This window comes from Mytilus californianus, unplaced genomic scaffold (genome assembly GCF_021869535.1).
Source record: "Mytilus californianus isolate M0D057914Y unplaced genomic scaffold, xbMytCali1.0.p SCAF_1, whole genome shotgun sequence".
Taxonomy (NCBI): domain Eukaryota; kingdom Metazoa; phylum Mollusca; class Bivalvia; order Mytilida; family Mytilidae; genus Mytilus; species Mytilus californianus.
Genome location: NW_026262581.1, coordinates 133,638,271 through 133,652,991, shown reverse-complemented (window position 1 = coordinate 133,652,991; position 14,721 = coordinate 133,638,271). Strand labels below are relative to the sequence as shown.

Sequence of the window (14,721 nt, the reverse complement as noted above, 5' to 3'; positions counted from 1 at the left end):
AAAGTTTCATGAGAATTGGTAACAGCATTTTTGAGTTATTGTCCGAAAACTGGAAAATCACCCCTTTTTTAATGAATAAAAGCCTGTAACTCAGAAATCTAATTTGTAAAATTTATAAAATTCTAAATGGAGCTTACATCAATAGATACAAACAATTCATCAAAGTTTCATAAGAATTGCTAAAAGCATTTTTGAGTTTTTGTCCGAAAACTGGAAAATCCCCCCTTTTTTTATGAATAAAACCCTGTAACTCAGAAACGTAAAATCTAAAATTTATAAAAATGGAAAGGGAGCTCATGTCAATAGATATAAACAATTCACCACAATTTCTTGCATGTTGGTGAAAGCATTCTTGACTTATTGTCCGAAAACTGGAAAATCCCCCTTTTTTAGTTTATTGTAACTAACTGTGTTTACCCTCTTTAAATAAAGAATTTATTATTATTACTATTATAATTAATTAAGGTGTTGATTGTATTATTTAATGAAATGGTGTGGTTAAATAGCTTCACATGTCACCTAAAGGAATTTTCTTTACAACTTTGATAGAAATGATTGTTTTGAATTGGTTACTCTCCAATCGTTTAAGAGACGCACATGTTTGAAGCTTAGTTCTAATTGTCAACTCTTTCTTTTAACGATGGCCCAGAAAAGAAAACTATTGTTATGAAGAAAAATATTTAAAAGTAAGAAAAATCTCTGACTTTAATTTTTTTCCTTCAACTAGTCGGGAAGTATCCGATAAACTTATAATATTGAAGATAATTAATCCTGTGTTCCCAGAAGTAAATAAATGGGGAATGTGTCCCCATGGACACAGATGATGCCCCCACTTGCATACAACTTTATAAAGGGACATAACTCAAGAACAGTATAATTGATGCTACCTAAATTTGTACTTGATCTGAGTTTTCTAGTAATAAGCATTGTGTATAGGTTTCATAACATTTGGTTGGGGCAAACTTAAGTAACAGAACAAAAAACGATAAATTCAGCAATTTTTCCATTTGTAAAGGGGCATAACTCTAGAACGATTAAAGTGACGCCACCAAAATTCAAACTCAATCTGTGGTATAAGCATTGTGAATAAGTTTCATAACATTTGCTTGAGGCAAACTAAAGTAAGAGAATGGAATCGAAAAATTCAGCAATTTTTCCATCTGTAAAGGGGCATAACTCTTAAATTCAAACTTGATCTGTGTTTTCTGGTAATAAGCATTATGTATAAGTTTCATAACATTTGGTTGAGGCAAACTAAAGTTAGAGAATGGAAACGAAAAATTCAGCAATTTTTCCATTTGTAAGGGGCATAACTTTAGAACGGTTAAAGTGACGCAACCGAAATTCAAACTTGATCTGTGTATTGTGGTAATACGCGTTATGTATAAGTTTCATAACATTTGGTTGAGGCAAACTAAAGTTAGAGAACAGAAATGAAAAATTCAGCAATTTTTCCATTTGTAAAGAGGCATAACTCTAGAACAGTAAAAGTGACGCCACCAAAATTTAAACTTGATCTGTATTTTGTGGTAATAAGCATTGTGTATAAGTTTCATAACATTTGGTTGAGGCAAACTAAAGTTAGAGAACGGTAACCAACTTTGGGACGTATGGACGGACAAGGGTAAAACTTAATGCCCCCTCGGCTACGACGGGGCATAAAAAAATATGATTTCATGATCATTTTGCAATTTTACAATATCTTTTAAAAAAAATGTTTGTTATAAATGAGTGTCTATCTATTTCAATGTAGATTACACAAGAGTGCACACGCTGAAATGGTGGCTTACTATACTGACCATTGATTTTATGTTGATAGTCCTAAATATAAAGTTTTACTACAAGTATAAACATTTGTGATCCAAGAAAATGAGGTCAAAGTCAGATAAACCAAGCCGTAAATACATGTACACCTTTAATACAATCATTCCATACAACGAATATAGATGACCTTTTGCTTATAGTATAAAAGAAACAGACCAAACCATGGAAATTTTATATTGACCAATGAACCATGAAAATGAGGTCAAGGTCAGATGATACCTGCCAGACATATACACCTTACAATCATTCCATACACCAAATATAGTTGACCTATTGCTTAAAGTTTAAGAAAAACAGACCAACAGAGCAATGAACCATGAAAATGAGGTCAAGGTCAAATAAAACCTGCCAGACTGACATGTACATCGTAAAATATTTCCATACACCAAATATAGTTGACTTAGTGCATACAGTATTAGAAAAACAGACCAAAACACAAAAACTTTACTTTTACCACTGAACCATGAAAATGAGGTCAAGGTCAGATGACAACTGCCAGTTGGACATGTACACCTTACAATCATTACATACACCAAATATAGTAGACCTATTGCTTATAGTATCTGAGATATGGACTTGACCACGAAAACTTAACCTTGTTCACTGATCCATGAAATGAGGTCGAGGTCAAGTGATAACTGTCTGACAGGCATGAGGACCTCGTAAGGTAAGCACATACCAAATATATATATCCTATTACTCATAATAAGAGAGAAATTAACATTACAAAAATTTTTTTTTCTTTGCAAGTAGTCACTGAACCATGAAAATGAGGTCAAGGACAATGGATATATGACAGACGGAAACTTTATATCATAAGGCATCTATATACAAAGTATGAAACATCCAAGTCTTCTACCTTCTGGAATATTAAGCTTTTAAGAAGTTAGTTAACGCCGCCACCGCCAGATCACTATCCCTATGTCGAGCTTTCTGCGATAGAAGTCGCAGGCTCAACAAAAGTAGATATGTAGAATTATAGACAACAATACAGCAAACTGAATTAGTTTTTGTTAGAAAGAAGGAAAATTTTAAACGAATGTTTATGTAATAATTGGCGAAATTTTTTTAAAGTGGCGAAAATATATTGTTTTTTGAGAAAGAGGTGGTGAAAAAGAAAATTGACCCAGGGGAAACCCCGAGTATAGTCTGTGGTAGATAGATGTCTCATTATTATAGGACATGTTTGTATGTCTGAGTGATGATATAATACTCACAGATATATTATAGTGCTCTGTAATTCCCCTTCCATTGGCCCCAAGAACACCAAATGAAAAACTTTCTTCTACAAACAGTCTCAATTTGTACTTCCACTTCAGTTCAACCTATTAAAATACCAGCTTCTTTTAAAATTTTATCCTATATTTGACTAACAGAATTACTTATATCTATACTGCATGATGTAAACTATCAAAACTGATCAACAAACTTATATTAGCACTTAATGTTTAAAATTAAATTTATTGCTATACTATCGTGTATAATTGTATCACTGCAATTTCACATTTTGAATTTTAATATAAAAACCTACTAAAGCTCAAAATAAGTTACTATCTGCAGAAATTTCACAATTTATTTATGTAATATGAGACTACAATTCAATAATTCTTCCCAACTCCTGGGTTATAATTGCTTTGAGGTAATGCCTTTTTATAAATGGTAAATAATTCACAATCTTTTTCCAAGAATATCTGTTAGAAATCATTGAGGTGAAGAAATGAAATAATCACTGTACTTACAATTTTAGGCAGTGGACAGATATCACCATGGTTAAAGTATAATCCTTCTACCACCAGAAATCTCCTTGTTACTTTGGCTTTTTTGGGATTCTGTGTAATATAAAGATGTTAATCAGGGATTTTTAAAATTTATTGCTTAAATCTATACAATTGCTGAAACATTTCTTCCCAGAAATTTTTGAAGGTGCAAAAACTTGTAGGGGGTTACCACTTTTTGCGGTAAACTACTATGACGCGAAACAAACACTCAAAATTCACAAATACAATATGAAATTTGAAGCTTTTGACAGGCTAGGTGTTTAGTTATGAACACTATTTATAAATTATCATAAAATGAAATACAATCATTTTGCACACATATAAAACACATTTATAGTCCATTTATAGAGTTAAAATTCAATTTAAGAGTCCAAATTTAGTAATTTCAAGAGAATATTCTCCTGTTCCTTCGAGCCTTTCAGTGCTGAACAGCTTTAGATATGTTCATGTCTGGTGCATCTGCTCCTTTCTAAAGATATTGTATTATTAAGCAGTTTGTAATTTTTGGAATATAATTTATTAAAACAAAAGAATTAAAATGAACAGCTGACCAACATCCGCATTTTGAAATGGCTTCCGTGTGTATTTGTCACAATCTTTTCTTTGTGAGGTAGAAACCTGACAAAGTCTTCAAAGTAAAGTTCAAGGAAATTATTAACTAGTGATATTATACACATGCTGCTGCGTTTCTGTATTGAACTATTGACAATGAATTGTAGTTTTCCGGTGCAAGGACCAATACAGGCATAACTGATTAATTTTTTTAAACATGACAATTAAAGAGAATTTTTTTTGCTAAGAACAAAATTTCACATTCTGACCCAAACTATCAATTCCCATTTTTTTTAATTTGATATTTAATTCATTAATTAATCATGTGTAACGTTTCATAGTTGTATTTCGATCTTTTCCCTAATCCTACCCCTGAAACACTGAAAAAAGTATCCAAGAAAAAATATTTATCTATTCAATGATAATCTATGTAATTAAGCAATCTGATAAGGCAAATACAGGTAATAGATAGATGGAGTCAATCAATAGTTGGGTAATTTGTTGTAATATTGATTTTTCTTCTCAGCAACTTAACAGTTCATAATTAAATATGAAAATTAACATGCTGCAAGATTATCTTTTAAGGCACAGCTTGCAAATGTAAGCAATGCAGGACAACAAAAATATTTAGAAGGCACTGCAGGACCACAGCATCATATCAGCATGGGGAGAACACTGCTGAAATCCCAAAACACCTGATGCAAACATAAGAGAGAGAACCTAAGATGGTTTTGATACCTTTGGCAAATAAACAAAGTACCTTCATATTTTCAGAAACCACATCACTCCTATAAAAAGTGCCCAAAACCAGAAAAGATTTTATATGACCTTCCAACTTCTGTTTAAAGTACTATGATTGTAATAATATTATTCTGTTGTACAAAAATAAAAAAATCTCAAGAAATATGCTTTACTCCAGGGCTTCCAAAACGGTCGTATTTTCCGGACATGACCGATAAATAATAAATATGACTTGTTGTGCCAAACCTGAAACGGACATTTAACGAAGTTTTGCCATTTTAACATAATTCAGAAAAAAATTGAAGTTTTTGCGATCTTTTTGAGCCAACCTTTTACCTTAAACAGCCACATTTCCGGTCATAAAAGTGACATGGTGAATAAGTACTATCAAAACAAATCCTACTTTAATACCCTCTCATTACAATCAAGGTTAATTAGTTGTCAGACAGTTGAAATTTACCTGTTCAGGTAACAGGTAAACTAATATGTACCGGACATTGATAGGTCTATTTGAAGTTATTTTTATAGATTTCAGCGGTTTGCATCTAATTAGTTTAATCAAAAAGATTTAAATTATCAAAAATATGTATATAAATATGATTTGATGAAAATTTTTAAAAGGTAGTTATAAATCTTTTAAGCGTCAGGACCATGTTGTTTGAACAAATTACAAAACGCATGCAAATGTGCGCAGTTGTGAGATTTAATTATGCATCCAAATTCTTCAAAAATACTAAAATTATCATTGATACCTTTATCTAACGTTCATTTCAAGTATTTTCTTGAAGAAATAACGTTGGAAGGAGCTACTTAAACTCCACTGTGCTTTTTAAACGTAAACAGATTTTTCGTATCGGTCTCTGGTCCGTGTTTTACCATTGTAAAGTCAACATCCGGTATGAGAAAATGTACCTTCAAAAACGAAAGTAAAGATTTTGACAGGGATGATTTTGACAACGTAATTTTGCAGAAATAAAGATTCTAAGGCAGATATTAGTACGCTAATGTTGCACACTTCCAATGATGCACTGTCAATTTAACAATTTACGTCAGTACAGCGAATTTGTAACAAAAGTCAAGTTTAATATCGTTTTTATGTCAATCATTCATTGTTTATATGATGCCCAACTGATTAGCATGATTGCCTTTTGTTACGTAGTCTTAAGGGATCAAAATCGGGATAAGACAAAAAATGTCCGGCTGGCACAAATATTTTTTGGAAGCCCTGCTTTACTCCCTTGATTTTTTGCTTTTAAATTACAAAACATTAATTGAGTCTGATGGTTGGACACATGGTAAACTGTTTGCTTTTTAAATAGTTTAAAGAACATCAGTCTACCTTTCTATCTTCATCCTGTTGAACCAGTAATAATCTTTCTAAATCTTCCATGTCATTGTGTTTAAACCATTTAATACTGCTTCTAGAGGCTACCAAACCTTTCTGTATAGAGAAACATACACCCTCATCACTGTAAAAATACAAATGACTAATTATATATAATACTGCTTCTAGAAGTCATAGTACCTCCATGCTTAAATAAACATATAACATCATCTGTGTAAAAACATTACATTCTAACTGTAAAAAAATGATTAAATAAACATATAGCATCACCTGCGTAAAAATATATAGCATAACCTGTGTAAAAATATAATATTCTAACTGTATAAAATGATTAAATAAACATATAGCATCACCTGTGTAAAAATATAACATTCTAACTGTATAAAGTGAATAAATAAACATTTTAAACCCGCTGCATTTTTATGCACCTGTCCTAAGTCAGGAGCCTGTTGTTCAGTGGTTGTTGTTTGTTGGTGTGGTTCTTACAATGTAGGTGTTTCTCATTTCTAGTTTTTTATATAGATTAGACCGTTGTTTTTTTCTGTTTGAATTCTTTTACACTAGTCATTTTGGAGCCCTTTATAGCTTGCTGTTTGGAGTGAGCCAAGGCTCTGTGTTGAAGGCCATACTTTGACCTATAATTGTTAACTTTTTATACATTGTGACTTGGATGGAGAGTTGTCTCATTGGCAGTCATACCACATCTTCTTATTTATATATAGCATCACCTGTGTAAAAATATAACATTATAACAGTATAAAATGATTAAATAAACATAGAGCGTCACCTGTGTAAAAACATATATAGCATCACCTGTGTAAAAATAAAACATTCTAACAGTATCAACTAGAGTACTTAACTCAGTAACTTCATACATGATATTTGAATAATGTCATAAAGGGAATGTTTCAAATGATGATTTAAGGATTTTATAACTGTTGGATATTTAGTACTTATTACATACCTTTTACTCATAATTTTATTTTCATTTATTATATAATTAGTAGTAACTACAAGTAAATTGTATGTGTAATACAATCAATGGCAATTGTGCTGCCAGCTGTGATGATATTGATATCTGTCACGGTTTCAAAGGGTTTATCAAACCCTGAATCATGTCAATACCCACATGAAAAACATCTACTTGAGGCATATATAATATAGTTTATTTAACCATAGATGTATACATCTATGATTTAACACAGCTTGTCAACCCTCAACCAATATAATCATTTTGACATATTTACACTTGTATGCAAATTAGTCTGCCATTACATAAAATCACACAGGTTCTTCACCATTTTAACAAATTGATGACATAATTAAAAAACTGCTTCGCTGAGCGCAGCTGGATACGCCCGCAGAGGTCCAACCCTGAACAGTTGGGGCAAAAATGGACACAATATTCAAGCTTGATACAGGTCTGAATTTGGATTGTAATTAAATATTTGACATATTATAGGTTTCTGAATAAATGTAGTCAAAGAACTTGAAATTGGTTATATGAATTGAATTTATATTCAATTAAAGATTTCTTGCTGTTGTGCAATACACTGTGCTGTTGCGCAATACTTAGTAAATCTGTTGTCTGACTATAAACAAATAAAGTTCAATTAAGTCTCAATGTCATATTAGAAATTTATGAAAATGTAAAAGGAGCTTACATCAATAGATATAAACAATTCACCAAAGTTTCATGAGAATTGCTGACAGCATTTTTGAGTTATTGTCTGAAAACTGGAAAATCTCCACTTTTTTAATGAATAAAACCCCATAACTCAGAAATGATAAATTAAAAATTTATAAAATTCTAAACGGAGCTTACATCAATAGATATAAACAATTCACCAAAGTTTCATAAGAACTGCTGAAGTTATTGTCCGAAAACTGGAAAATCCCCCCTTTTTTAATGAATAAAACCCCATAACTCAGAAATGATAAATTAAAAATTTATAAAATTCTAAACGGAGCTTACATCAAAAGATATAAACAATTCACCAAAGTTTCATAAGAACTGCTGAAGTTATTGTCCGAAAACTGGAAAATCACCCCTTTTTTAATGAATAAAACCCCATAACTCAGAAATGATAAATGAAAAATTTATAAAATTCTAAACAGAGCTAACATCAATAGATATAAACAATTCACCAAAGTTTCATACGAACTGCTGAAAGCATTTTTGATTTTTTGTCCGAAAACTGGAAAATCCCCCTTTTTTCTGAATAAAACCCTGTAACTCGGAAACGTAAAATCTAAAATATATAAAAATCAAAAGGGAGCTCATGTCAATAGATATAAACAATTCACCACAATGTCTTGCAAGTTGGTGAAAGCTTTCTTGAGTTATTGTTGGAAAACTGGAAAATCCCCCTTTTTTTAATGAATAAAAACCCATAACTCGGAAACGTAGAATCTAAAATTTATAAAAAACAAAAGGGAGCTCACGTCAATAGATATAAACAATTCACCAAAGTTTTATGTAAATTGGTTAAAGCGTTTTTGAGTTAATTTCCGACATGTTGACGACGGATGGACAGAGGTATACCATAATACGTCCCGTAAACGGGCGTATGAAAAACGATTGTTGCTTGCTGTCAGAATTTAATTTAGAGATAAAGTTCAGCTAAATACCAAAAGTGTAAATACATCTATTGGTGTCTCAGGTTGATACAGATATTATTTTTTTAAAAGACATATTATACTCTTTATATATTTCCTTAAAATATAAAATTGCTATTTTTTAACAAAGATATTAAATTACCTCTCTTAAGGTAGACATTAATGGTGATTAAAATACATGCATAATTTTTTTATAAATTGCACAAATGTAACAACTTCTTATGACACTGGTTATTTATGCAGCATATGTAGTGCATTACACAAATACAATATCAACTTCTGAGCAAAAACAGGGATGGCACTGTCTATATATGTAACATATTTGATACACTACATGTAAATTACATCTCCTTAGAGAAGTCAAGGATAATGGCAGATAATAAAACTGAAATTTAGGGAGAATCCTGCAATTCAAGCATCCCTCCTTTTATAGCATGTAAGCCTGAGGGTCACCTATTCAAGACTGTTTACATGATGAAGGTTTGTGCCTTATATCAAGATGCTATGAATTGCAGTAGCTCTGCAAAATATGATTAAAATTTCATATATGTGCACAAGATTTTCTAGTTTCAACAAACAGTAAGAAATGGCATAATGTGTGAATTTTTTTTCAAACCCTTGCCTATACACATATAAATTTAATACATTACACAAATATAACATCTCCTCTCTTGGAATAGGCAGGGATGGCACTGGCAATGGTTGCAAAACCATAGGAATATAAAGCTGCTTCTTCACAATACATAAACTTGGCAAATTTCTCTTCTAATTCTAAATGGACATCTGGAAAATATATCAAACATTTATAACACAACCATAGAGAATTAAATCAAAATCATCTAAAAATAGTCCTACATAAATAAGATAAACCTATGTCTTTTTACTCCTTATTTTAGAATCAAATTGGTGCCACTAAATCTGTGCATTATGAAATACTTATCTCAAAGCTCAGTTAAGATTCAAATTTAATACAAGACATAATATAAATAAAGCAGCATATATAAAATTGAATTACTGATAACTTTTTGTAAACTTTGGTACCTTGATGTTTTGATATTTTGATATTTCAAAATTTGTTAAATTCTAAGTACATGTAATGCATTTTTTTTTTTTGCTTTTAGAAGAACCTGTATCTATATGCTATTTAAGTTGAAAATTGTGTAACAGCTTCATTTAAATTCTTGATTAATCAGAAATAATTACCCATAGTTCCATAGAAACCTCTAGGGCCACACGATCCTACTCCATATTGTTTCAGTGTCTTAATGGCTGCAGACTGAAGAATAAACATAGAAAACTTTGAAACTACAAATGTAATATTATTGAGTATTTTATTTTATTCCTTCTGATCCAAACCAGAAACACTGAGTTGGTGAATTCACATATTTTCAACAATATTAAATTTCCATATGAGAGTCTATAAATAAATATTTTCACATTATCAGCTATTGTCATACAATCTTTTTCTTTCGTTTTTTTTTTATTTGAGAATTTTTGTTTGTTGGCTCATTGAAACTTGCCCATATTTATGTGATAAGTACAGTATTGTAAGTCTGTCTATGTTACCTTTACTATATTGAAACATACCTCAACTTCTGCATTTCCAGCCATTCCTAAAAAGTTCAGTGTTGCCATATTTAAGGAGGATTTGTCATTTATCATCACATATTTGTCTGGTTTGCTATGAATAAAACAGAAAATAAAAAAATAATTATAATGACTGACAAGCATGAAAATCTTAAGTGTTATACTCCAGTAAAACTTATTTAATTTAAAATTTATCCCCCCCTTAATATTGATTATGTTTGAGTTTTGGAGTGAGATCCTTTACATACATTACTGTTAAACTGTTGACACAGAGATGTGTATTGCTTTTCGTAATTTTGATAGTAAAATGGCAATATTTAAACATGTAAACTATACAAAACATTTAAAATCAATGAACCATGACTGAAGGTGCAGGGCCAAATGATCTTCATGGAAATGAGAAATATCAATGCTTATAAAACAGAATAGCAAATACCATTGACTTACATTGAATAATCTTTATATTACATAAGTGGTTCCCTTTAAATTAACCTAAACAATAGGTAAAAGTTTTAAAGTCGATGAACTATGATGAAACGGCAGGCCATGTAATCTCCATGGAAAAGAGACTTGCAAATGCTTATACAACTATCACTGACATAATATTAGTGGTTTATCTTAAACTGATCTTATCACAAACTTTAAAATGTAATCTAAGAAAAATATTCAAATTCAATAGACCATGACCTAGTGGGCAGGACCAAATAATCTCTATGGAAATAAGATGTGCCAATGCTACTAAAACTGCATACCAAATACCACTGACCTACCACTAATGGTTCCCTTAAACTGACCTTATCACAAACTTATAAATGTAAACTAAACAGAATTGACTCAGGTGATGGGGCCAAATAATCTCCATGGAAGTGAGATGTGCCAGTGCTAATACAACTGCATACCAAATATCATGTATTGGTTCCCAAAAAAATGACCTTATCACAAACTAATACATTGTTGACGCTTCCCCTGCTGGAAACAGCATGCCTAAGTCTGGCTTTTTCAACTCTGTAGAAGGGAGACAAAAATTATAACAACCAAAATTACCAATCTTTATAGGAAAGGGAATTTATTATGCCGTACAATTTGTATATGCGACAAATTATAACCACTAGAGCTAATGATCTTTTGCTATTAATACAGACTGATCTCCACTTCAGCAAAGGTCAATTGTTTAACAATTGAGTATCACTAAATAACTAAAAAGAAAAAAAAAGTTTTGTTTTCTAAAACTATTGTTCATGTCAAATGTACATATTTTCTAAAGAATAAATTAACACTCAATAACTAATAAGCAAAAAATGTATGTTTTCTTTCTTGTCAAATGGTTGTATAAAAATGCCTTTTAAGGATGTACAAGTGTTCTTTTAATTATTCATATAAATGCATTTTTAAGAATATGAATAAGTATATCCAATATATGTTTTGTGATTTCTGGACTTTAAATTTCCATGGAAAGTTTTGGAAACTGATTACCAAGGAACAGTAATACTTCCATCAAAATAAATTACTTATCTATCCTTGCTATTCCAACAAATCATCTGTCAGCAGATCATAGAAATTACAGGAGTGAAAACTAAAATAGCCGATAAATATTCTAAAAAGAAACAAACCCAGATATAATATTCTTCTCCATTGCTTGTAGTAATGGATGATTTTCATCAACATCAGGAACCAATGGATCTGGCTGCCATTCTTCAATTAATTCAGCTTTCTCCTACAACAAAGTAGCTTTCTTTTTCAAAAAGCTTGTCAAATAACTTCAAGATAAAATTCTTTACATTCTAAAATTTTCCAAGATGTCTCTGCACATAAAATTGTTAAATTCTAATTTAGTTTATTAGTTTCTAAGAAATGGCTAGGAACGCCCAAGTGTACTCCAATAGTCCCTCTTCAACATACTGAGACAAACTAAAAACAAACTATGACTGCTATGTAACATGTTAAATCACCACTTTTTAAGCTTATGTAAAATAGAGTTTAAATTCAAAAGCACAAAGTATGTTCATATCTTTTAACATCATTTTGGCCAAATTTACTCTCCTGCAATACCATGTTCTCTGGTTTACACATGTAAAACATTAAACAACATTTGTAACTATATGTATATCGATTCATTCTTACCTTTTCAGTCAGAACAGATTCTGGACGATATTCTGTGGAAAAGAATATCAGCTTGAAAATCCATATTATTAACAAAGCTTCAAATATCAGGTGGTATGTGGGAGCCTGAAAACAGAAAATAAGTGATGGCAGATGAAATATTTTATTTTTTGAGGAATCGCCAGTTTCACATACATGTACCGGTAGTACCAGTACATAAAGTGCAGTCATTTTTGTAATATTAAGAAATATCATGGGGCAAGAAGAGATCTGTGATAAAAAAAAAATAAACATGTATACATGGATATAAGTTGAACTGTGCTTACTTCCAAAATAATAAGACTAAAAGCTGTCAATTTTTACTATTCAAGTTGAGAATTTTTCTGTGTACTTGTAAAATTTTCTTAAACGGATATTTTGGCTAAACATTAGCTTTAAATACAATGAAATGTTAACATTATTGTTCTAATTCAAAACTTGATTAAATTTTCGCATGAAAAGCCAAATCTAATAAGTTTCTGGTATTTTCATTGATCACAATGAAATAAATACATAAAACATATACAATATGTGATACACATTATTTTATTTATTTTAAAGAAAACTCTAAATAAGTTCCTGAAAATAAGTTTATCCAATAGTCAATTTGCTAATACCGTTATTGATCCTTTAATTAGAGAATATTTTTTTAGTTGCATGCACAATTTTCATTAACATAAAGACCAAATTTATCTGTCCATATTGTGTGTGTAATCTTTGTAATTAAGTTTTTCACATCTTTTCATTCTATTTAATCTTTTGTTATACTAAAAACTTTTGACATCAATATTCATTATTTTTATCAAAAATTGGTTAAAACGCCTTTTCATCACTTTCAACTCATCATGCTTAGCATGGAAAGCAGCCAATTTTGTCTGGTATAAAACCAGTCTAGAATACATGATCTGCCAATTGATGCTTTTTCCAGGAAAAATTGATGTCACAAATCAAATAGCTTTATATCAAAATGTCCTACAACACTTTTTCTACAAATAAGCCAAGGTCATCAGGGGCATTTCATTCATAAAATTGTAATCAGAATCTTGTGTATTGGCAATTGCAAAGGGAAAAAAACTGTGATAAAAGTGTGTAAATTATAACAGAATCAAATCTGTAATCATGGTAATTGGAAAACAAACTATAGTCACACATATTTTGAGACAAGAAGAAGTTAATGTTATGGGTCTATAATTTTTAGATTCCTCTTGTCTATTTTGTTTTTTACTTTATTTGAAGAGGGTGGCTCAATTAGCAAACAAAACAAGTAAATGATACATAGTTACAATTTTTGAACGCACAATACAACATTCACGCCCAGATCAGTCAATCAAGAATAAATCTTTTACTTTTCATTTGCATTACATACTGGTCAAAGTAAACATGATTTATGTGACAAAATTACATAACCGTTTTGTCATAACATCTGAAAAAAATATGATATTAGAAAATAAAGGTTAAACCTGGGAACAGTATATATATGTTCCTGGTTAAACAGGTGGTTGACATATAAGTATCAAATCATTTGTACTGGCTTTAAAACAACTTCCTCAGTGTATTACCTGTAAAAAAGACTCTATCAGTTCGTACATATCACTAGATTTCGGTAAAAAGGAGTTGTTCGTGGCCATGATAATGTTCATCATGTTGTCATGTACGGTATGCCAATTATGCTGTAAACTATGGAAAGTCTCGAGGTCTTACGAATCTTAGAATCCCGATAATACCCGAATAAAACTAAGAAGTTTATCTGATAACCAAAACAGGATTGTTATATAAATAGCACAATTACGAACAATATTAGAAAGTAGTAAATCGATTTAGGCATAAATTATACACAGATTTATTCTATACCATCCAACTTAAGACACAAGGGTTTACATGGTGCTGCTTTTATAACTATTTATTTGCATGCTGCTTTTATAACTATTTATTTGCATGCTGCTTTTATAACCTATTTATTTGCATGCTGCTTTTATAACTTTTTCAGTATTTGCATGCTGCTTTTATAACTATTTATTTGCATGCTGCTTTTATAACTATTTATTTGCATGCTGCTTTTATAACTATTTATTTGCATGCTGCATGTTTTATTTCTTTGTTTTATTTGTTAGGCAATTGTAGGATATATATTTTTTT

The 14,721-nt window shown here is 30.6% G+C and overlaps 1 protein-coding gene across 1 annotated transcript in view; it reads right to left on the bottom strand.

Annotated features, from left to right (window-relative positions):
* Positions 1 to 14,269, bottom strand: part of LOC127735281 (serine palmitoyltransferase 1-like) — a 28,539-nt gene extending 14,270 nt beyond the window's left edge. The window contains exons 1-9 of the mRNA XM_052245408.1: positions 14,145 to 14,269; positions 12,568 to 12,672; positions 12,057 to 12,160; positions 10,447 to 10,540; positions 10,063 to 10,135; positions 9,510 to 9,642; positions 6,235 to 6,364; positions 3,564 to 3,653; positions 3,042 to 3,149 (exon numbers count right to left, since the gene is read on the bottom strand). Coding sequence (XP_052101368.1) covers positions 3,042 to 3,149; positions 3,564 to 3,653; positions 6,235 to 6,364; positions 9,510 to 9,642; positions 10,063 to 10,135; positions 10,447 to 10,540; positions 12,057 to 12,160; positions 12,568 to 12,672; positions 14,145 to 14,228 — 921 coding nt within the window. The 5' untranslated portion in view covers positions 14,229 to 14,269. The remainder of the gene's footprint in view (positions 1 to 3,041; positions 3,150 to 3,563; positions 3,654 to 6,234; positions 6,365 to 9,509; positions 9,643 to 10,062; positions 10,136 to 10,446; positions 10,541 to 12,056; positions 12,161 to 12,567; positions 12,673 to 14,144) is intronic.
* Between the last annotated feature and the right edge of the window lie 452 nt (positions 14,270 to 14,721).